The 22,098-nt window shown below is 45.4% G+C and overlaps 2 protein-coding genes across 10 annotated transcripts; one reads left to right on the top strand and one right to left on the bottom strand.

The window, feature by feature from the left end:
- Positions 1-264: 264 nt before the first annotated feature.
- On the bottom strand, positions 265-10,937 carry zpld1b (zona pellucida-like domain containing 1b). Of its 3 annotated transcripts, XM_076976125.1 has the most exons (13): positions 10,816-10,937; positions 9,234-9,322; positions 4,660-4,826; positions 4,439-4,552; positions 4,095-4,315; positions 3,457-3,638; positions 3,151-3,223; positions 2,812-2,909; positions 2,412-2,492; positions 2,056-2,227; positions 1,575-1,671; positions 1,438-1,467; positions 265-754 (listed from the first exon to the last, which is right to left on the bottom strand). In XM_076976125.1, the coding sequence occupies exons 4-13, from the start codon at positions 4,542-4,544 to the stop codon at positions 585-587; spliced, it is 1,230 nt and encodes a 409-aa protein (XP_076832240.1). In that variant the 5' UTR covers positions 4,545-4,552; positions 4,660-4,826; positions 9,234-9,322; positions 10,816-10,937; the 3' UTR covers positions 265-584. The 3 variants fall into 3 exon arrangements, with proteins under 3 accessions (XP_076832240.1, XP_076832238.1, XP_076832239.1); XM_076976123.1 differs by lacking the exon at positions 10,816-10,937 and having other exon boundaries at positions 9,234-9,373; XM_076976124.1 differs by lacking the exon at positions 10,816-10,937 and having other exon boundaries at positions 4,660-4,821; positions 9,234-9,371.
- Positions 9,680-21,394, top strand: picalmb (phosphatidylinositol binding clathrin assembly protein b). 7 transcript variants are annotated; one of them, XM_076976116.1, is made up of 24 exons: positions 9,680-9,814; positions 11,871-12,013; positions 12,147-12,222; positions 12,734-12,836; positions 13,192-13,285; positions 13,493-13,604; positions 14,907-15,013; positions 15,099-15,140; positions 15,734-15,745; positions 15,882-15,967; positions 16,423-16,546; positions 16,674-16,801; positions 16,942-17,036; positions 17,219-17,371; positions 18,015-18,098; positions 18,375-18,461; positions 18,881-18,985; positions 19,130-19,237; positions 19,375-19,405; positions 19,480-19,579; positions 19,660-19,719; positions 19,815-19,895; positions 20,131-20,242; positions 20,764-21,394. In XM_076976116.1, the coding sequence occupies exons 1-23, from the start codon at positions 9,685-9,687 to the stop codon at positions 20,221-20,223; spliced, it is 2,154 nt and encodes a 717-aa protein (XP_076832231.1). In that variant the 5' UTR covers positions 9,680-9,684; the 3' UTR covers positions 20,224-20,242; positions 20,764-21,394. The 7 variants fall into 7 exon arrangements, with proteins under 7 accessions (XP_076832231.1, XP_076832230.1, XP_076832233.1 ...); XM_076976115.1 differs by having other exon boundaries at positions 16,668-16,801; XM_076976118.1 differs by lacking the exon at positions 15,734-15,745.
- Positions 21,395-22,098: the final 704 nt, after the last annotated feature.

Raw genomic sequence — 22,098 nt, 5'->3', positions numbered from 1 at the left:
GGTGGAGACAGTGAGGGTGGGACAGTGAGGGTGGAGGGAGTGAGGGTGGAGACAGTGAGGGTGGAGACAGTGAGGGTGGAGGGAGTGAGGGTGGAGACAGTGAGGGTGGAGACAGTGAGGGTGGGACAGTGAGGGTGGAGACAGTGAGGGTGGGACAGTGAGGGTGGAGACAGTGAGGGTGGAGGGAGTGAAGGTGGGACAGTGAGGGTGGAGACAGTGAGGGTGGGACAGTGAGGGTGGGACAGTGAGGGTGGAGGGAGTGAGGGTGGAGACAGTGAGGGTGGAGGGAGTGAGGGTGGAGACAGTGAGGGTGGAGACAGTGAGGGTGGGACAGTGAGGGTGGAGACAGTGAGGGTGGAGACAGTGAGGGTGGAGACAGTGAGGGTGGGACAGTGAGGGTGGAGGGAGTGAGGGTGGAGACAGTGAGGGTGGAGACAGTGAGGGTGGAGACAGTGAGGGTGGGACAGTGAGGGTGGAGACAGTGAGGGTGGAGACAGTGAGGGTGGTGGGAGTGAGGGTGGAGACAGTGAGGGTGGAGACAGTGAGGGTGGAGACAGTGAGGGTGGAGACAGGGACGGGTTTGTTCATTTGAAGCTGGGGGTCCAGGTTGGAGTCAGGGTGGAGGTACTGGATCCTCGCAGCAGCCTCAGCGACAGCAGGAAGCAGCCCAGGCTGATGACACCCAACAGAACCACCCCTGATACCAGCGCACTGGTCACCGCATCCAGCTGGAAGGTGTGACCACCTGCAGGAGCTGTGAGGTGTGAAAACAAGGGATGGAGAGAGAGAGAGAGATGGAGAGAGAGAGAGAGAGGGATGGAGAGAGGGAGAGGGATGGAGAGAGAGAGAGAAAGGGGGGGAGAGGGAGAAAGGGAGAGAGAGAAAGGGAGAGGGAGGGAGAGAGAGAGAGAGGGGAAGAGAATAAAATGAGAGAGGGAAGGAAGGAGAGAGAATATGTGTGGGTGGAGGTGTAAATGTATTATTCTGTTTCTTGTACTTGAAATTATTGCCTGTTCATGTTTCTTGATAAATGTAGATGCTGATTGTAATTGCTACTTTGCCATTTTGACATTTGGTCTATGCTATAAATTGTCATGCCAATAAATTCAGAGTGAGAGAGAAAGAGAAAGAATCAGAAAAATAATCAGAAAAGCTACTATAAAATAAATGAATGCTTAATTATACTATTATCTACAATATGCACAGAGAAATTCTGGTTTTACCATAACACAGGACAACAAAACCTTTCACATAACACGTAAGAAGGAAGATACTGTAAGATACGCCATTACAGACGTCAGAGCAGTTTATTCAGTCTTCTCCAGCATTAGTGCTTGGAGAACGCCCACTACACGCTGTACTGTAACCTCCAGGGTCTCAGCTTTGGACAAAACACTCTTCCTGAGGTCTTTTAATAAAGAAAAGCCAAGAACCTACCAAGCTGGGAGTTGCTGGTTGGCGTTTCATCTGAAAAGAGAGAAGCAAAACCAGGGGTTGGTGATGGTGAGGGAGAAGGTTCTCCAGATCTATGAGGCTTCAGGCTAGAAGATTGCACGAGTGCTGTGGTCTCCTACCACCACGCGTGATGATGGGGCCTGCAGTTATGACAGCGTCTCCAGCAGAAGGAGCAGAAGCATCATTCTCCTCTCTCCTCCTCCTCTTCCCACAGATCTACAGGACACCATCCTCACTGTATTATGCTCCATTTCAAACAGATTATTTCTCATTATTTTATATCTGCCATTCCCCAAAGAGCAAACAACAGTGTTTTTCTGTTGATGAGTGACAGTGTTTTATCAGCACACCGTCTACCTGATAGCAATAATCAAATATTCAGTGCATCTCCCCTGAAGGGCTAGACTTACATCACCTTTCATTCTTGTAACATCATGTCTTGGGTGAGATTCCCTCACAGAAGTGCCTGGTTATTATTTTCATCATGGCAGTGTTGCCGTAATGGGGCTACAGCTGATCAGACGCGCGTGTTTGACGTAGCAGCACACGCAGCCAACGCGTACAGTACGTATTTCTGTCGTGTATAAATGGAACCTTTACCGGCATCAGCATGACGCAGTCGTCTAGCTGACACAGTTTGGTCACGCAGTGCAGGAAGACGGTGGACATCTTCTGGTTTTTGTGCTTGACAAAGCGAAAGACCTCAAAGGCAAAGCGGCCAGACTGACTCCTCCCATTTTCAAAAACAGTGGTCTGGGGGTCTTTATGACACCTGCGTGAAATTCAGCAAAATGTGATGGTGAAAACAAAACACACACACACACACACACACACACACACACACACACACACACACACACACACACACACACACACACACACACACACACACACACACAGGTAATGTGCACTCTACTGGTGAATGTGCACCATCATATTAGATAATGTGAAATTACCCAAAGAAAAGGTCGTAGCGTATCTCATCGCTGGGGTTCCCAGAGGGCGTGGTGTAGCAGTAATCCATCACGACATTCCACCTGTCAGCAGGGGCAAAGGACCATTTGTGTTACTGATGGCAATCAAAACTCTCAGCTAAAACATTTTTAACATGGAACAGAAAAACGTCCTGGGAGAAACTAAACAGCTCTGGTGACAAAGAGTCTTCTTCTTCTTCTTCTTCTGTTTTATCACCCATTCCGTCATTATCATGCACAGGGTAATTGTGGTAATTGCATTTGAACACAATGACCAGCTCCGGTCTTAAAGAAGCTCTTTTGATGGAAAGATGAAACCACAGCCCGATTACGGTCATTCACGTGCATGGCTTAAAGGATGGAGATGTGTAGTCTACAGTACCTTCTGTCCAGGTTGGTAGCCCTGATCGCTGCGTAGACCCTGGTCTTCAGGGCCAGTCCCGCCATCGGGACCGACAGCTGCTGACTGAACAGGGAGTCCTGTCAATCAAATAACACTCATGTTCACAAAACTCTCACCTTCCAAGGTCAACAACAATTTTATGTAATTATATGTGTAATAATTATTTAACCAAATGAGAAATGCCTTGTGCTTAGATTTGTGTCTATCAGACTAAGTACAGTGAAAATAATACATCAGTGTTTAAAGCAGAATCCCACACAGACAGTTTTTATGGATGCTAGACACATGGGTGAAGGAAATGACATCAGACACACTCACGTTGTAAAGAATCAAACTCAAGGTGCTCACAAAGGTGCCGTTGTTGTCTTTAACTGATATTGCAACTGATGAACTTGAAAAACACAAAACACATAATATTCACAAAACATCAATGTTTAAAGATTACATAGTCAAAGGTCATTACCAGCAGTATAAACCTTCCCATAAACATTGTGGTATTAAAACTTGAAATGTTTTACTAAAATCAAGATCTTTCTTAATTTAAAAAATACAATCAGCAAATGATAAGTTGAACATACACGTCTGCTATGAATCTGTCAGTTTGAACACACGGGGTTGACTCACGAGGCCAGTTGGGAGTTGTTCACCAGGTACTCCAGAGGGTAACTGCAGCTGAACTTATACAGGAGGCCGGGCAGGTAACTAATGATGGTTGGAGGGTCAGGGGTGTCAATGTAACCTGAAATACTCCCTATCTGCACCAGGGAGGTGTTGCCATACGCACTGCTGCCCTGTCCTGCAGAAACCTGCAGAGCAATGCAGCTTGAGAACATGCAAAACCACGCAACAGTTATTTCAATACATCTCAATCAGTCCCCAGGAATTATTTATTTAAGTGTAGATATTCATGCATCATTTTGACTTCCAAAGACCAGCTATGGCAAGCTATGGCAAAAATATTTTCATAACACATTAAAACCAATGCATCCAGTAAGTCATTATGTTTAGGGCACACAGCTATATGGCATTGCTGAACGTCTGAACAAACAAATGGAACCCTATTCTTTGTCCTAAGAATGGAACCTATAGAACCCTATAGAACTTATAGAACCTGACAGAACCCTATAGAACTTATAGAACCTGACAGAAACCTATCTATTGTCTGTAGAACCCGACGGATTCTGATGGAACACAATTCTCTTATTTCTGCTTGGCTGTGATGCTCGGAGCAGTGTTGTGTCCAGCAGTGTGATGTATCTCACCACCAGTGTGTTGCCACAAGCCTCCAGAGTGCTGAGACTGACACTGAACAGCAACGCCGTGGGAAACGTGTTGTTGTTGATGAAGCCCCTGCAGTGTCCATCAGCATGTCTGCCGTTCAAGGCCAGATCCCCGTCGGCGTAGCCGGAGTACAGCACAGGACAAAAGTTGATCTTCAGCGTGATGGTTTGCACGCCGCAGTACACGCTGATATCTCGGTCACCTTCCGGGAGAGATGGAAACAGAGGATATTAAACCTCAGAAGGAGCACCTGGTCCAGTCGGAGACGTGGCACTGTTCAGGTGTTTGAGCTACGTGCCAATTTTGTCCCTTGCAATTATCTCACCTGGGAATCTGCTGTGGAACGCAGGGTCACAGTTATAACCGTTGAACTGCGTAACAGCCAAAGACATTCCGTTTAATAAAAGTAAAAGAATACATGTTAGCTCCATTACAGCACCTGGAAAGAAAGGGAAATAAAGACAGCACATGACACGTGGATCACGGCGGTTCGGACCGTCCAGAGCATCACTAGACCAGCAGAAGGAAGGGTGGCTTGTGTCTTACCCGGGTCGGCTGAAACAGGAGTCTCAGCCCAGCACCACGTGTTCTGTCCTCGCAGCAAACACGCGAATGTCTGTCATTGCATCACGGGTCGTACGGGCTGGCCCACGACGCCATCCAGGGCCAAGACAGGCCCGCATTATCCGAACAGTTTAACAATGCTGGCTGTCCTGCACAACATGGGAAAATCCATCAAATGGCAGCTCGCTGAACTAATCTTTTCACCGCTGTCGGGAACATGAGCAGCGGCCGCAATTTTCCCCCCGTCTCCTGGCGCTGCGATCTGCCCCTGTCATCGGGCACTAGTGTCTCGGCAGGGGGCTGAGTCTGGGAATTATGTTTTCATCGGCCACTGAAGGGGCTGTTTTCTGTGGGATGTTGGGGGGTGTTTGAGGTGGGGTAGATGTGTGTGGGGGGTGTGGGGAAGTGTGTGTGGGGGGTGAGGGGGTAGATGTGTGTGTGGTGGGGTGTGGGGGTAGATGTGTGTGTGGTGGGGTGTGGGGAGGTGTGTGTGGGGGTGAGGGGGTAGATGTGTGTGTGGTGGGGTGTGGGGAGGTGTGTGTGGGGGGTGAGGGGGTAGATGTGTGTGTGGGGGGTGTGGGGAGGTGTGTGTGGGGGTAGATGTGTGTGTGGTGGGGTGTGGGGAGGTGTGTGTGGGGGGTGAGGGGGTAAATGTGTGTGGGGGGTGTGGGGAAGTGTGTGTGGGGGTGAGGGGGTAGATGTGTGTGGGGGGTGTGGGGAGGTGTGTGTGGGGGTGAGGGGGTAGATGTGTGTGTGGTGGGGTGTGGGGGGTGTGGGGAGTAGAGGGGCAAATTTGATTGGGACGTTTGGTTGAAAAGTTTCCTAAAAAGTGCATTTCGTGACAAATGAATCCACTGTTGCACTTACATAAACACACACACACACACACACACACACACACACACACACACACACACACATACACATCACAGTCATTTGTGCTGTATGTCTTAGGTACATATTCTGCTCTACTTTTAGAGCAGCGGTTGGTGAATCATTTGAGCTGTTCTTTCTACCCTTCTGTCTTTTCCCTTTTTACTTTCTCTCCTCCTCTTTTCTCTCCTCTCCTGTATGGTCCACCTAACCCCAATTATTGTTATCATTATTGTACTGTATTATACAGAATTGTTTTCATTTGATCTGTACAAAAAAACAAAGTTGTCCTCCAAAGATGTGGGGGGGGGGGGGGGGGGGTATTGACACGCTGTGGGTGAATGTTGATGCTTCAGACTGAAAATCACATTTTCATCAATTGGACCTAATTAACATGGGTTTTATCGGTCAGGCACTTTGTGAGATTTATTTAAATGAATTATTAAATTTAAATGAATGATTAGTCTGTTGGGATATCTTTCTTTCAGTGGCATGATATTAGAAAATTATGCATCATGAATTTCAGTCACAGGCATTTCAGAGAAGTCTTGCCTTCTCATTACAGGACCGTTACTGTGGTCCCGCATTACAGGACTGTTATAGTGGTCCCGCATTACAGGACCATTACTGTTGTCCCACATTACAGGACCGTTAATGTGGTCACACATTACAGGACTGTTACTGTGGTCCCGCATTACAGGACTGTTATAGTGGTCCCACATTACAGGACCGTTAATGTGGTCACACATTACAGGACTGTTATAGTGGTCCCGCATTACAGGACCATTACAGCGGTCCCACATTACAGGACCGTTAAAGTGGTCCCGCATTACAGGACCGTTACAGTGGTCCCACATTACAGGACCATTACAGTGGTCCCACATTACAGGACATTTACTGTGGTCTCACATTACAAGACCGTTAAAGTGGTCCCACATTACAGGACATTTACTGTGGTCTCACATTACAGGACCATTACAGTGGTCCCACATTACAGGACCATTACAGTGGTCCCACATTACAGGACATTTACTGTGGTCTCACATTACAGGACCATTACAGTGGTCCCACATTACAGGACCATTACTGTGGTCCCACATTACAGGACTGTTACTGTGGTCTCACATTACAAGACTGTTAAAGTGGTTCCACATTACAGGACATTTACTGTGGTCTCACATTATAGGACCATTACAGTGGTCCTGCATTACAGGACCGTTACAGAAAAATGTTTCGTAACAGTTTGTGCATTTATATGTGTGTTTGCGAGAGTGGGTTAGGAGATGCTGAAGTGGTAAAATGTGACCTCAGTGTTTTAATTGCAGAGTTATGGTGGTAAGTGAAGGGCGGAGCTTCTGTAGAAGTGCTTGGGTTCACCATGAAACGATTTCATCTTAGAGTGATACATGCAAGTGATACACACAAGTGATAACTGATGATGCCAGTAGGCAGAAAAAGTACTGACCACTACTAATACCACAACCAATACCACTACTAATACCTCTACTAATACTACTATTAATACTTCTGCTAATACCACTACTAATACCACAACCAATACCACTACTAATACCTCTACTAATACCTATACTTATACCACTAATACCTCTACTAATACCTATACTAATACTCAGGCCCGTTGACAGTCTTGCTGGGGCCCGGGACAAGAAAGATTCATGTACCCCCCCCCCCCCCCCCCCCCCCCCCCAGCGCGAGGGTTCGGGCGAAAATGACGTAATCGCAGTGGCTCCGCCCGTGCGCGAGGGTCTCGCGCGCTGTCGGTTCGCGAGGCTTAAACCAGGCTGTACACCTCGAATTTTGTAACTTCGCGCGCGCCGCGCTTCAGCGCAATGAACAAAGTCATGTTTTTAATGTGGAATTAAACGTCACTTTAAAGGTCCATTTCAATATTTTCCAGCACGTTAAACTTAATTAAGTTAAATATTTATACATATACTCGAAATGATTCGAAATAATTCGCTTTTTATCACATTATTTAATGGTTGTTTATTTTCAAAACGCCCAATCTTAACGTCTTCACGAGAACTGTTCAGTCAGACAGCTATTTGTTGTGAAACGAAGTAGTTACAATTTCAAGCATTTTCAAGTACTTTACCCTAAATTCCAGCACTTTTCAAACCTGGAACACAATGCAACTTTAAAATTCGTCAGGTAAATGTTTTTCCTTTCTTTTCTGCGCTCCAAATTTCTGTATTTACTTTAACTATCCACTACTGTATTTCCCGCTGTTGGGCGGATACTGGCCGGCTACAGTCGGTGCTGGATCAAACCATTTTCCAGTGGGAGGCGGGGGTGTATACACTTAATGGAAAATATGCAGATAGGTAAAAAACATATATATTTGAGCCATTGAGCTTATTATGAGTACATAATTTTATATTAATGAAAGATTTCAAGATTATTTAAAAATTATAGACTTTAAATAAAAAATAAATTGCTGGGCTCTTTGATGGGCCCCCCTGGCCCTAGGGCCCGGGACAACAGACCCGGTTGTCCCCCCCTGTCGACGGGGCTGCTAATACTACTAATACCTCTACTAATACCACTACTAATACCTATACGAAAACCACTTTTCAATACAATAAAATTTTTTTATTTTTGTGAAATTAACATAACTGCACCGTGCTAATTAATTTGGTTAATAGACTGATCAAGACTCAACCCTCTTTCACCTGGGAGTTGTGTTGCAAGTGTGTGAAATTATTTTCCTTCTTAGTGATAATTATACATGCTATGGTCAAATGTTTTGGGAAAAAATACTGTTTTGCTGTTGAACACATTTTGTTAGTGTTTGAGCAAATAACTTGGACACGTTTTAAATATGCAAACTAAATGGCATAAACTGGCAAAAAAAACAAGCAAACAAAAAAAATCCGAATGTATTATTTTGCATACTAGACCTACTAAATATCGCAGTGTGGATACAGGCTGAATATCGGCATTCAGGAGGAGGGTGGGTTTTCTGACACTCCAATTATATTACTTGTTTTATTCTCCCTTACTGACTTTAACCTCATTACTTTTATTTTACCTTATATTGTTTGAATATATATTATATTGCCCTTTGTCATGTTACCTAAGTCTTTAAAACTCAAATAACAGTGACTGACCTCAAGTGCTTTGTCGTTGGCGTGTCAGTGAGCTGTCGCCCCCTGGTGGACACAGTTCACGGGTCTTTTGAGCTGTTAAATCAGCTTGGAAATCGAGGACGAATTTGAATCCCCACATTTTTCATTACTTGTATGTCAATAATAGTGTGACATATATAATTATATTGCACCAATTTATAAAACCCCGTTAATCTAAACATGTAATGTAATGTTCTAATGTGCACCTCTGGTTACCTGATGCGACTTAGTGTTTACTGGATCCAGTGATGTTTAACTACTGACTAGTCCTTTAATACAGACAATTAACTAAGATTCAACGTGTAGACAAAAACAGTTCAAAATCAGTATTCAATATCAGTAAAGCCCACCCGACGAAGTATGAGTTAAAAAAAAACGTTTAAAGCAGTTAGCTTTCATTTGAACAATTAATTGCATGATAGTTAAGAGAATTCCTCGTGTCGTTTTAATGTAATCCCCTTTACTATATTAGAGAACTAGTGCATTAATTCCTTCCAAGCAGCTGACGGTGGGATCACAGTCACAATAACTGACCCAGGATCAGTATGTAACGGCGTGTCCTATTTCCTGCAGCCTCTCACGGAACTGCGCCGGCCCGCCATTTCATCTTCATGCCTTCAGCCCTTTAAACCCGCAGGTTGGAGATACGAGAGGAGGGGAGAGACGGTGGGGAGACACACATGAGACATGAGACATGAGACATGAGTCAGCGAATGGACCTGTAAAAAGACCTTTCTGTGGATTTGAACAATGTAACGATTCTAGGGGACATTTCCTCGCATCAGATCAGGATCCGTCGTTTTGGTGTGTGGTGAGCCCGTTTCTGCCCGGTTCTGCTCCGCTCGTCTGTTTCATCTTAATTCTCTCCCGTATTTGACGCCGAAGAGGTACACCACGGGGTTCCGACACACAGGACCACATATACGCGTTGCCATTTTCGCCCAGATTCGTATATTTCCTCCGTGCCCGCTTGGACGCACTGACGATGTCGGGCCAGAGTATTACCGACAGAATTACGGCGGCCCAGCACAGCGTTACCGGATCCGCCGTGTCCAAAACGGTATGCAAGGCTACAACTCACGAAATTATGGGCCCAAAGAAGAAACATCTGGACTGTAAGTATCGCTCGTGTCAGTCCGACATACGGTCCAGTAAAGACGCGCTGATGTTATGGCGACGTTAACGGGTCCCATAACGGGCAGGCCCGCCAGAACCTCCGCTGGGTCTAATAGTGCAACGTTTTAACGTTTGCATGCTTATAAAGGTTAGGAGGACGTTGGCATGCGATCCATTCACATATGCAGAACTTGTATAGATGCAAGTAGGCAAAATGTTTGATGGGGAGGTTGAAGAAATCTCTTGAGGATTTGCAACTGCAGTGAATCAAATGGGGTTGAGATCAAGCAGAGCACCAAGCAGACCCGGTCTCGAACCGCCGGAGAAACACGCTACATGAGTTATTATTATTCCATACGTTTTGAACCTCTTTATTTCATCCAGGAAATTACAGGAGGTGTTCACCATGCCCACTGGGAACCTCTCCAGTGATGTGATTTAAACTGATGCTGATACTGGACAGATTCGGAACATCTAGGCTGCTTGCGCCGTATACGTTAGAACTAATGCACGTCTATAACTAACACCAGTGAACGTCTGTGGACGTCTAGCACCTCCTTAAATAAGTGTAGTGAGCATGCCAGTTTAGCGAATCACTCAGTCCAGTCTGGAGTAGAACCGTTTCCGGCCTCGTTCCAAATCCGCCGCTCCATCAAAACAGACGAATTTACGCTCCTCAACCAGGAGCTGATGGCTGATCACCCGAGCATCCTTCCGGTGGGCCTGCCACAGGTAGCACATTCATGTCAAACATGTCTGGAGACGGCTCTCATCACGGGTTTGGATCAGGACACATTTCAACAAACCAAGGCTGCAGTCGTGGGGCCTGGTAACCATCTTAAGAGACTGCTGCTCACCAAGGTCCAGATCTCAGTGTCTCAGCACTTACCGAACCTGGAACCTTTCTACATCTAGCTGTGATTTACCAGGTTTAATTAAAGGTGGAGGTGGCAGCATTTGGCGGACCTGCCGCGCGATGACGGACCCCTCGCCCACTCACCTGCGCAGGTGACGGCGCGCGCTCGCTAGTGACGCGCGCGTGCCGCTACGGGGAACAGCTCGTGCTCGCGCCTCTGCTGAACTTTAACCTGTTAGACAAAAGAGCACCAGCTGTAATAAACGCGTGATCGTGGTGTAGAGGACGAACTGCTGAATTATTCCTCCCTTTAATGTTCACCTAATTGCGAAAGCTAAATTAATTGTCACATTTAATCAAGGATTAGTCGCTTTTTGTTTGGAGGGTGAATAATGAGTTCACCAGAAGTCTCTCGCAGAAGCAGGTTATGAAATTAGGGCTGTACGATATGAACAAAAAAATCATATACTGCGATTGGTAATAATGCATATCGATGCATACTGCTGTTGCGACGTGGCGTGCAGTATTAAACCACAACGGTGAGGTTTTGCCACGACATGGCTGAAAACTAGCGCGGATTAGTTTTACTGAAATATTTACCTTTGTTGGACTATACAATGACGTAATCAGAACACTCATCTGAAATGTCTTATTTGTCAGTACTTACAGCACAAAATACCTCGTTAGAGTATTCCCTGCATATACGTATTAGAGTATTAGAACATTTGGAAGCAATTCAGTGTTGCATTGATCAGTCCAAACGTGAATTTTGATAAAAGCGAGAACGGTCATCACTTATCTAATTATGTATGTGATAATATACTAATTGTGGTTTGCTTTGTTGTGTTTTTCATAACTTTGATTTGTTTGATTTGTATCGGCACTTCACTGTAAAAGTCTTCCTCCTACAACCTGCATTATCCGAGGTGTTGTGCAATACCTGTATGTTTATTACGAAATCCCACTTAAATCACATTTTCCAGAATCGTTATCAGATCGTTTTGAACAATGTTATTCTCAGTTGTAATATACACTGATACACAAGTCTCTTTGTTAATAATGTATGAATAATGACAGCTTCTCCTGTACCACATGGTGATCAGTCCTTTGATTTTTCTTGAGGACTGTCTTCTTCTCACTGTGTATGTGATTGACCTCTTAGTGGCTGTTTGCGATATGCCTTTTCGTCTGGTTTATAGATCTAATCCACTGCACCAATGAGATGAACGTAAATGTCCCTCAGCTGGCCGACTCGCTGTTTGAAAGGACCACCAACACCAGCTGGGTGGTGGTCTTCAAGTCCCTCATCACCACACACCACCTCATGGTCTACGGCAACGAGGTGAGGGGGGTCCACGGGCTCCTTCGGTCGTCAGAGTTACGTTAACGTACCTCTGTGTCTGCTCGTAAGTGGCGTGTACGAGTGTGTGGGAACCTGCAGGGTCTGACTACCTTCTGTTCTGTGTGTGTTGCAGCGTTTTGTTCAGTACTTGGCCTCTAGGAACACGTTATTCAACCTCAGTAACTTCCTGGATAAGAGCGGTCTACAAGGTGCAGTGTGTCCTCTCAGACTCACACATAAATAGACTTTTCATCTTTGTGCATGGTTTTGAGTCCATGTGCAGGCGAGGGGTTTTGGTCTGGGACAACCGTTCACTATTGTTATATTGGTTTCACTATTGTTATATTGGTTATACTATTCCAGTTGCTACAGAAATCGTGTAGACATCACCTCAGGTAGCATAAGCAATGTTGTGGGTTCGAACTCACCTCTGCCATCACCAGGCACTGATTCTACTCGATGTACATGTACATACCTGCTTGCATGTACAGTGTATTGATGTAGAAATAAATCTTTAACATTGCAAGTTAAAATGACTACAATCGAAGTATCAATTAGCAAATAATTGCTAATTATTACAACCATAATATGTAAGCAGTTCTATATGGATGATTTAGTATATTACAGTACATGCTTACAGAGCAGTATATTGCTGACAGATTGAGCACAGTTGAGCTCTGTGTGTTGGTTTGTCATTGCCCTGTTTCTCTCTTCGTTTAGGGTATGACATGTCCACGTTCATTCGGAGATACAGCCGATATCTGAATGAAAAAGCAGTGTCATATCGACAAGTGGCTTTTGATTTTACAAAAGTTAAGCGTGGGTAAGACGTTTAAGGAGACCTGCTTTCTATCTCACATTAAAATATAAATAAATGAGAATGTTTGCGTAGTTAGGATCATCTCAGAGTGTATAAACATTTGCTTTGGAACCATGAGAAAACACCTAGGTTTGTTATGTAGCAATTGTTTTATTAGGTCAAACCTCAGAAATAATATGCTGTACTTTTCTTGGGAATCAAAACAAAGAGAAGATATTGCATATGAGGGTGTGCTTGTATCCTGGAGACACAGAGAGGAATGGGTCATGCTGATATGATATGAAGCTGTTGCAACAGGACACATATCCAAAACGGCCAGCTGCCTGATCTCCTGATCTGTCCTTTGACCTGTTTTTAGTGTTGATGGAGTAATGAGAACTATGAACACAGAGAAGCTCCTTAAAACTATCCCCATCATCCAGAACCAGATGGACGCCCTTTTAGACTTCAATGTAAGTGTGAACAGCCTGAAGCGTTTACTCTCTATGGCTTCCTCAGTTTGATTCCTGTTGTGTTTTCACCTTTCAGAGTGGCCACTACACATTAACTTCAGTTTTATCTGAAGAACGATGTTTCAGCCATTGTTGTTAGACTGTCTACGTCTCTGATTGGGCACCAGGCCTTTGGGGGCGGCGGTCTAATTATTGTTCTCTGTGTAGGTCAATGCCAATGAGCTCACCAATGGGGTCATCAATACGGCCTTTATGCTGCTCTTCAAAGATTCAATCAGGCTCTTTGCAGCGTATAACGAGGGGATCATCAACCTCTTGGGTAAGACTCGCCACACAAGCCTGGATACACAACAACTCTTTGATATGTAAAATGAGACAAATGAGACATAGCTGTAATATAGTAAACTTCACAGGGGGAAAATTAAATATGAGAATTTTATATTCACACCTAGAGTAGGCCTACACCTTTTAAAGCAAGTCTGGCTTCAAACCATTTTAGATAAACCTTTGCTAGATAAACCTTTATCAGATTTATATGCTGATAGTAATCCTTTGGAAAATTTGACATTTTACATTTATCATTCCGACCAAAAAGAAACTAGAATATGTATCTGAAATGTATTAGGCAGTACTCTTGTGTTTCCTGATACATTTGGTGTAACAAAAAATGTATCTGAAAGAGGTGTGAACAAAAACAACACCAGAACCAGAACCAGAACCAGAACCTCCCCTTTAACTACGTTACAGTGCAAATAAAGGTTTTCTAACCAACTGTGAATGACTCAAAATGTAAATACGTACAAAGGCGATTCCCTTCCTTGCAAATACACACCACTTTATTAAGTGAACGTCCTCTACAGACTGCAGGTAGTCTGCCATAAAGCTTACAGTCAATGATAAGTTGAAAAAGGCCCCTGTTGTACTCTGAGGTCAGCTGATGGTCCCAGGGTCCTGTATTATCCTTTACTGGCCTGTTCCATGAGGAAACTGGTTTTGACACACGGGTAAGCTGCAGGATTTTAATATACATTTATGTGGAAAATGGATGTTTATGAATACACAACTGAATCAGCACCTGATATTTGAGCACATTGACTGATACATTTTACACACTCCTACAGAATTGGAACACCTGATAACATGGTCAGTCATGTGTTGTCATTTGAAAACTCTTAGAAAGGGTAAATACATCTTAAGTACACATAACCAAATAAACATAACTAGTAAGTTTTTTTTCTTTATTACTATATTTTTATGTCGATGTCAAAAAAATGATTCAAGAAATCTTATCCACTTCATTCAGCAGGCTGAAATGGCTATGTGTGTAGAAGATATTGCTTGACCTCGTGTTCAAAGTCAGATTCGGTGCGGTCCCACCACTAATGTGATGAACCCTTCGCTGAGAGGAAACGAATGTCCTCTTTGTCTGACTTACAGTGACCAGAGATCTCTGCTCCCCTTGCAGGGCTTTCATGAAATATCATTTGCAAATCCGAGTCTGACACGATTAACTTTAGATGTTGCTTCCATTTGGATATTATGTCCATTAGTGTTTACCATTACGTGACCACTACAGTTTCATCAGCTGATGAGGGCTAAAGTGCTTGCTTTCTGTTTACAGAGAAGTATTTTGATATGAAGAAGGTTCAGTGCAAAGAAGGCCTGGACATTTACAAGAAGTTCCTCACCCGAATGACCCGCATCTCCGAGTTCCTCAAAGTGGCAGAGGTGACCGTCTCCTGCAGTTTGGTGGTGTGACGAGGCCCCGATTACCGGAGCCCGTTGTGACCCTTGTGCTTCTCCGCTCTCACAGCAGGTGGGCATCGACCGAGGGGACATCCCAGACCTGTCCCAGGTAAGACCCATCACGCCCCTCACCTGTGGCCCCTCTCAGGGCTGGAGACTGCTTGCTCTCCTGCTCGTAGATAAATGTCCTGCTGCGTGATGGACCTGCTCCTCCCAGGTCTGCCCAGACGTACGTCTCTCCTTCCTCCAAATGCATGAGGGGCCTAGACGGTGCATGTGAGCGACAAAGTCTCTCGCTACCCCTGCTTAACGTTTTACTACCTACAGCAAATAAAGGTGTTTTGGGCACAGCTGACTACGTGATTAGAAAACACTCAGCGTGTGAAAGATTTGGTCATTAAATTTCATGGTAGCATAGCTAGTCATGTTATTACTACACTCACATCAAGCATAATAAAGAGAATTGAATCAAAACGGTAACCCTGCAAGTGTACCTTGTGAAAACCACAATATTCTAATATTCTGTAATGTTCTAGTGTGTATGTGAGTTAAGATGCACACACAGTTCATTAAACAATGGATCGTTGCTTTTTCAAGTGTACTAGCTCTCTGACCAATACCACCTTTATATTCTGTATCTGCCCTTATCTTCCCACCTGTCCACTTCCTGTTCCCACCTGTCCACTTCCTGTTCACCTTCAGTTTACAGTGTGTGTAAGTACCTCTTTACTGTCTCTCTTCTGCACTTGCACGGATTTCTCATCTTTGCCAGACTTTTGTCTTACCGTGTGGTGTGCGTCCGCCTGTTGGGGGCGGTGTTGAGCTGAATAAAGGCTCCCTGTTGTTTCAGGCCCCCAGCAGCCTTCTGGACGCCCTGGAACAGCACCTGGCGTCTCTGGAGGGCAAAAAGGTGAAGGACTCCACGGTGGCCAGCAGGTAGGCGCTGTGTGCAGGGCGTTTTGGGGGTCGTTCCTGCCCTGTTGCTGGAGTTCATGTGACCGAAGTTGCAGCATAAAACAGCTGCAGGCCTCACATCCCCTGGCCCAACCAATCACAAGCCTTCCTGCGACCTCACATCCCCTGTCCCAACCAATCACAAGCCTTCCTGCGACCTCACATCCCCTGGCCCAACCAATCACGAGCCTTCCTGCGATGCATCTCGTTATAGCTTTGAATGACGTCATAACTGATTTAACTTTTGCAGTTGTGTAATTGTGAGGACAGACTGGGACATCCCTCCATGAGAAATCCCAAAAACATTTATCCGCCTTCCCACAGTTGACAAGCGCGGTGTGTTTTTGTGAAACACTCTCTAATCACAGTGTGCTGCAGTACCAGACGATTGGTGTAAGCTTCAGAACTCGGAGAGCTTTGGCGTTTGTCTTACACAGGGCGAGCACGCTCTCCAATGCAGTGTCCTCCTTAGCCAACACCGGCATGTCCTTCACCAAGGTGGACGAGAGGGAGAAGCAGGCCGCACTGGAGGAAGAGCAGGCCCGACTCAAGGCCCTGAAGGTAACCAACCCAGAAACGCGTCACCCAGAGATCCACAGCAAGTCCACAACGTAGCAGGTTGGGCTAAAAGCTCACAGCAGGGGGGCGTGAGCACCTATCATAGCGGCCTCGTGTGCACTAGGAGCAGAGGCTGAAGGAGTTGTCCAAGAGGCCCTCGTTCGCTACCACAGACACGTCTCCGGTCTCCACAATGGCTGCCAGCATCTGCACGGCCCCTGCCATCGACCTCTTCTCCACACCCAGCTGCTCCAACGGGTAAGGGCTTCACCACCACCTGGAGGCCCAGGAGGCCACAGTGAGTCTCGGAGCTTCTCGCTGGTTTTGCTCATCTTCTGTGGTGTCTGGTGCCGTGTCTCTGAGCCGCTCTCCCTCTGTGTTGCTTGGTTTGTCAACAGCGCCCTGAAGATGGACGGAGACCTCTTTGACCTGCAGAACACCTTCCAGTCTCCTGCTCTGCCTGGGCCCTCGACGGCGGTCCCACCGTGGGGAGGTAGAGTGTGTGTGTGTGTGTGTGTGTGTGTGTGTGTGTGTGTGTGTGTGTGTGTGAATGTCAGAGATACTGCATGTTAACATTGGTCTCATTCTAACATCCCTCCTGTTCTTCCTCTTCTTTTCACTTCTCTTCTCTCTCTCTCTCTCTCTCTCTCTCTCTCTCTCCCTTCGTCTGCTCAGATCCTTTCTCTTCCTCTGAGGCTGTCGATGACTCCATCCCCAGTCTAAACCCTTTCCTAACCAAAGTCGTTGTCGACCCTACTCATCTGCCTGTTGTGTCGTCTGATGGTGTTAGTTTTTCCTCTAGGACATCAGGTCATGAGATATTTGGTGGTAAACATACTTTGATATCCTCCCATCAATACATATTTTTAAGTTCTTTCTGGTGAACAAGACTTCATTAAATTACTGCATTATGTCCAACTGTTTCACCTTTAATATGGGAAAAGTATATTTCACCATCACCCAACCAAAAACAGCAACTAACAAAACCAAACCTAACCTCACCTGCCATGTCACTTACAAGAACATTATACAGTACTGAATTACTGAGATAATCAGTACTGAAATATGTTTTTTTGGTTCATAAAAAACATAGAAACATGAGCCTATGAAGAATATAGGCAGTGAAACTGGAAGGGGCCATATTTCAGTTCTTCATGTTCCTGTAAACGTGATGGATGTTCCTGTGTGGCCTCCAGACCTGCAGTGTGATGTCATTAGATAACAAACATCATTGTCCATTAAGCGCATTAATATTCTGACCTTTAGTTTAACTTAAAGGTTACAAAGTAGCTAAATCTCATCATGGCTGCTTTGATCTGCCCCTTGCAGTTCCTGTGTTATTAGGGAACCATCCACACATCAATGCCATTTCAAAGTTCCAGTTCTAGGTCATTTATTGATAGATTTATTAATAGATCTGGTTTGGAAGACATAAAGGACATGAATGATTTTGTTTCCTTTTCCACTGTAGATCAATACAATCCCTTTATTGATTCAAGTTCATCTGTATCAGCCAATTACAAACGAGCGGTGCGGATAGAGCACTTTACCGCAGGTACCCTGATGGAGAGTCATGTCCACCCATGTTCCTCGGAGAACATGGGGCACTGAGTCAGTGCAAATGGATGATGGCCACAAGTAGTGAACCTGAGCCTGTTTCCACTCAGTGCCGCTTGGCTCTCCCACACACGGATACCCAGCGCTGCTGTTTTGTGTATACGCTGGTCTCGTGTCTAATATTAACTGCTCAGACTAATACGACCACTGTCTGTGGTGTTGAAGTTCTTCTAACATCTGCTGTTGTGTGTCTCCCTGTCCTGACCTGCGTCAGACTCCTTCAGCCCTGCACCAGTCCTGCAGCACCACCCGAACCCCTCCCCCTTCCAGACGGAGGCTGCTGTAGCCGGCTTGTTCCGAGGTAGGAGGTCCAACGGGTGGAGGAAGCCTTCTATGGCTCCTGGGGCCTGCATGCCCCCCGGTCCTCCAGCTCCTGTTGGTGTTGCCTCATGTTCTCTTTGTTTGCTCCAACGCCAGGCGTGGCTGAAGTGTGTTTACTTCACACCTTTAGAATAGACGTTCTAAGTCTCGTTTGTGTGTGAGATCTGTGGATTCGTATGTTGGTTTGTGTGTGAGATCTGGGGATCCGTATACTCAGTTGTGTGTGAGATCTGTGGACTCATAGTCCGTGAGGTTATTTTGTGAATTTTGCCAGAGTAAGCATTAAATCTAAAATTACTCGGAAGTAAATGATGTGGAAAGCTGACGTCGTGAGGCGCTTCATGAGTGTGTGGTTTGTTTGATGGAGCTTCATGTGTGTGGTTTGTTTGGTCCATGAAGGGTATGGTGGCCCCCCGGTCCCACCACACAGCTCAGGAGAGCTTCACGTCGACTTTGAGTCTGTTTTTGGAAACAAAGCCGCCTCCTCCAGTTTGGACACTGATGGTACCGTCCCGACACCCACCACATCCACGTTTTTTAACTTAGTCAGCGATGTGATTCTTTGTTCATTCGAATAATCTGCCATACATCACAAGCTAAAATGAGTCACATATTGAAACCAGCGTCTCGTCCCTGCAAACCTCCCAGGTGGTATTCTGAAGCCCACTGTGGCTGGATCCGGCCAGACATCCTCCCAGCTCCCGGAGAAGCTTGTCTCAGAAGACCTAGACTCCTCCCTAGCAAATCTAGTTGGAAGTAAGTCTTCATCCATAGGAATGATCTAACGATACCTGTACGACTTCATTCTGATGGTTAGAATTGACACAGTTTAATAATATACTTGTGTTTGCGTATTGTATCGTGATCTATTTTTGTTTGTTTGTTTATTTCAGATCTAGGAATAAGAAATGGCACAACCAAAAAGTAAGTTCATCCTGTTATCTGACCATTAGAGCAAACGTTGTGGTTCTGATGTCTAAGTGAGTGTCAATGTGCAGCGATATCCACTGGAACCAGCCCGGGGAGAAGAAACTCACTGGTGGCATGAACTGGCAGCCCAAAGCTGCCCCCTCCACCACATGGAACCCCGTCTCCATGGTAATTTTGGAACATTGTGGCATTAGAACCTGGGTAGAGGGAACTGCCTGTGGTCTGATTGGTCCCCTTGTGTTCCACAGCCCCCGTCCGTAATGGCCTTCCCGGCCACCACCCCTACAGGCTTGATGGCGTACGGCATGGTGAGCCCCCCCGATGCATAATTCATGTGTTGTGTCTGAAGACTGACAGAGGTGGTGTTGTGGGCAGTGGTGTGAGTTTTTCACCGTGTCTTCAGACCCCACCGCTTCCGTCCATGATGTACACGCAGCCGGTCATGAGGCCAAGCAACCCATTCGGATCAGTGTCTAGTGCGCAGGTATGCAGACCCACGACCCTCGACCCACAACCAGCACCTGCAGCTCCAGTGCGAGCCTCTCTTGCAGTGAGCGCAGCGTTCTAGAACCCCTGCCCCAATGACCCACGACCCCGTGTCTTCTCACGGGCCTCTCTGGCCTGTGTAGGCCGTCTCTCTGCTCCTGTGTGATCTTCTGGTCTTGTTCTCCTGCAGCTCCTCCTCTGTCTCCTCCCCTGTGTTGTTCTCTCTCCTCCAGCCCTCCGCCGCCTCTAGCCCCTCCAGCCAGAGTCCCCTCAGGGCCCCCGGACAAGACCCCTTTGCACAGCTCTCTCTAAAGGACTTCTTGTAGAAACTCGTCTTTCGTCTAGGTACTGCCTGTGCTTGTGTCTGTGCCAATGTCTGTGTCTGTATCTGTGTTTGCAATTATCTGTGCTTATGTTATGTTTCTGTGTCTATATTGGTGTCTGTGCCTATATTAGTGCCTGTGTCCACACCCTTGTCCATGGCTGTGTCTGTGACTGTGTCTGTGTCTGTGCCTGTGTCTGTGTTCATGTCTGTGTCTGTATCTATGCTGCTTGCCCATAGTCTTACATGCAGTTTTAAGTCTTTTTCAACATTTTCATAATTTCATCCTTCCTAAACAATCTCAGGCCTCTTTGGTTGATGCATAGTGGTTTGTCTGGAAATTGGATCTAGAATCAGTACATAACAAGATGTAACAAGTTAAAATAGTTTACAACAAGGATCAAAACTGGGCAGGGTTAAACATTTCCGGGTTCATTAGCAGTGCACTCAGGTGTCGTTCCTACATTCATTTGCATCGCATTTTCATGTCATTATAGTTCATATCAAAGTATGCAGTAGCACCTTTACCTCTGCTGACTTTCAGATGCAGTTTATGTAACACAGGATGAAGTTCCTTGAAGTCGTAAGCACCATCCAGTCAAGCTGTGTGACTTCACCCTTCAGAGGAGCTGAACACGTCTCCAACATCAACTGTGCAAAAACAGGAGGTGTAATAAGACTGGGAGCTTATTGCAATCATTTTTGTACTTTGTCTGAAATAGCAAGTGATGCTGCTGTTTGCCCTGACAGGGATTCCTCATACATTTTATAATCTGTAAAGACAGATAAAGGCTGAAAGACTTTAATATTATTTGTGTGGAGAAGCTCTAGTTTAGTGGCCCTTCATGGTGTCTTCATTTCTTATCTTTTTTTAAAAGATGGCGGGGTTGGCCTTTCCCGCCACTGCAGTTATGAGTCAGACGCTCTTATAGGTTACGTTAGGGAGGAGTGTCGTTTATCTTTGCGTTTAGTTTTGTCTTTTTAATTGTGTTCACAGGTAGAACTCTCTTGTGTGTTGTTTGTATTTATTTATGGTTTTGGACTCAAAAAATGAGAATGTTTATGAAGTACATTGGACTTTAAATAATTCAACATAACACATGGGTGATGGATCGTATAAGGGTGGTAATTAGAGTTTTAAAATAGCTATGTGCAAAATAAACCTGTAAGCTGAATCATTATAGAACACTAAATATTCTCTAAGTTTTGTGTCTAGAAATACTCTTTGTAGATCAAGTGTTCACAAGCCAACAGTATTGGGCGGATAAACTTTAGAACCTGGTTTGTTGATCTGTTTAGTCAAAAACAGTGCCAAGGGTTTTTGCAATGAGATATCGGACTAAGTAAGTGGTATTGCACTTGGGAAGAGATGTGTTTCTGTATCGTGCATGGCATGCCGTCGTTTCACACAGACAGTTCGACATGGCTGCGGGTGAATCAGAACTGCCCTCAAGGTCCAGACTGCAGACTTCTTATCGGGCCGGTACATGGAGGGGGGGACCGCTTGAATCACGTGATATTGGTCATGGACAAAGGTCATAGTTATCACTGTATATTTATCGTGTAAAATTACAAAAAAAAATAAAAGATAAAAAGAAGTCTTGATGAAGAGGACCCGTGAGCGCCGTTGACCGGTGCTGTGTGTACATACTGCATAGACTGTCCGTCTGGTTGGTTAGTAAAGGATGATTTGAAATATGAAAGCACTTCAATCAAATCTGACTTTACCGACGTCCTACTGAATATTGTTGTCCTCGCGGATAATTTTTTTGTTTACGTATTTAAAAATGTAAGAAAGATAGTGAACGTTTTCTTTTTCAAATAAAGTGCAGCTTCCACAAACTTACTCGCGATCTGGTCATTCAGACTTTGGGGACAG

The sequence above is a fragment of the Brachyhypopomus gauderio genome, chromosome 16 (genome assembly GCF_052324685.1).
Source record: "Brachyhypopomus gauderio isolate BG-103 chromosome 16, BGAUD_0.2, whole genome shotgun sequence".
Lineage (NCBI taxonomy): Eukaryota > Metazoa > Chordata > Actinopteri > Gymnotiformes > Hypopomidae > Brachyhypopomus > Brachyhypopomus gauderio.
The sequence above is the reverse complement of the archived record's forward strand: the minus strand, read 5'-3'. Positions and strand labels throughout refer to the sequence as shown.

Excerpts from the sequence above, each read along its gene's own strand:
- zpld1b (XM_076976125.1), bottom strand. The coding sequence starts at position 4,544 with ATGGAGCTAACATGTATTCTTTTACTTTTATTAAACGGAATGTCTTTG. Across the intron at positions 2,910-3,150 it reads TGAGTTTGATTCTTTACAAC|GACTCCCTGTTCAGTCAGCA; the intron begins GTGAGTGTGTCT and ends TTTGATTGACAG. Across the intron at positions 755-1,437 it reads AACCAGCAACTCCCAGCTTG|CTCCTGCAGGTGGTCACACC; the intron begins GTAGGTTCTTGG and ends CACACCTCACAG.
- picalmb (XM_076976115.1), top strand. The coding sequence starts at position 9,685 with ATGTCGGGCCAGAGTATTACCGACAGAATTACGGCGGCCCAGCACAGC. Across the intron at positions 13,286-13,492 it reads ACGCCCTTTTAGACTTCAAT|GTCAATGCCAATGAGCTCAC; the intron begins GTAAGTGTGAAC and ends TTCTCTGTGTAG. Across the intron at positions 15,968-16,422 it reads GACTCCACGGTGGCCAGCAG|GGCGAGCACGCTCTCCAATG; the intron begins GTAGGCGCTGTG and ends TGTCTTACACAG.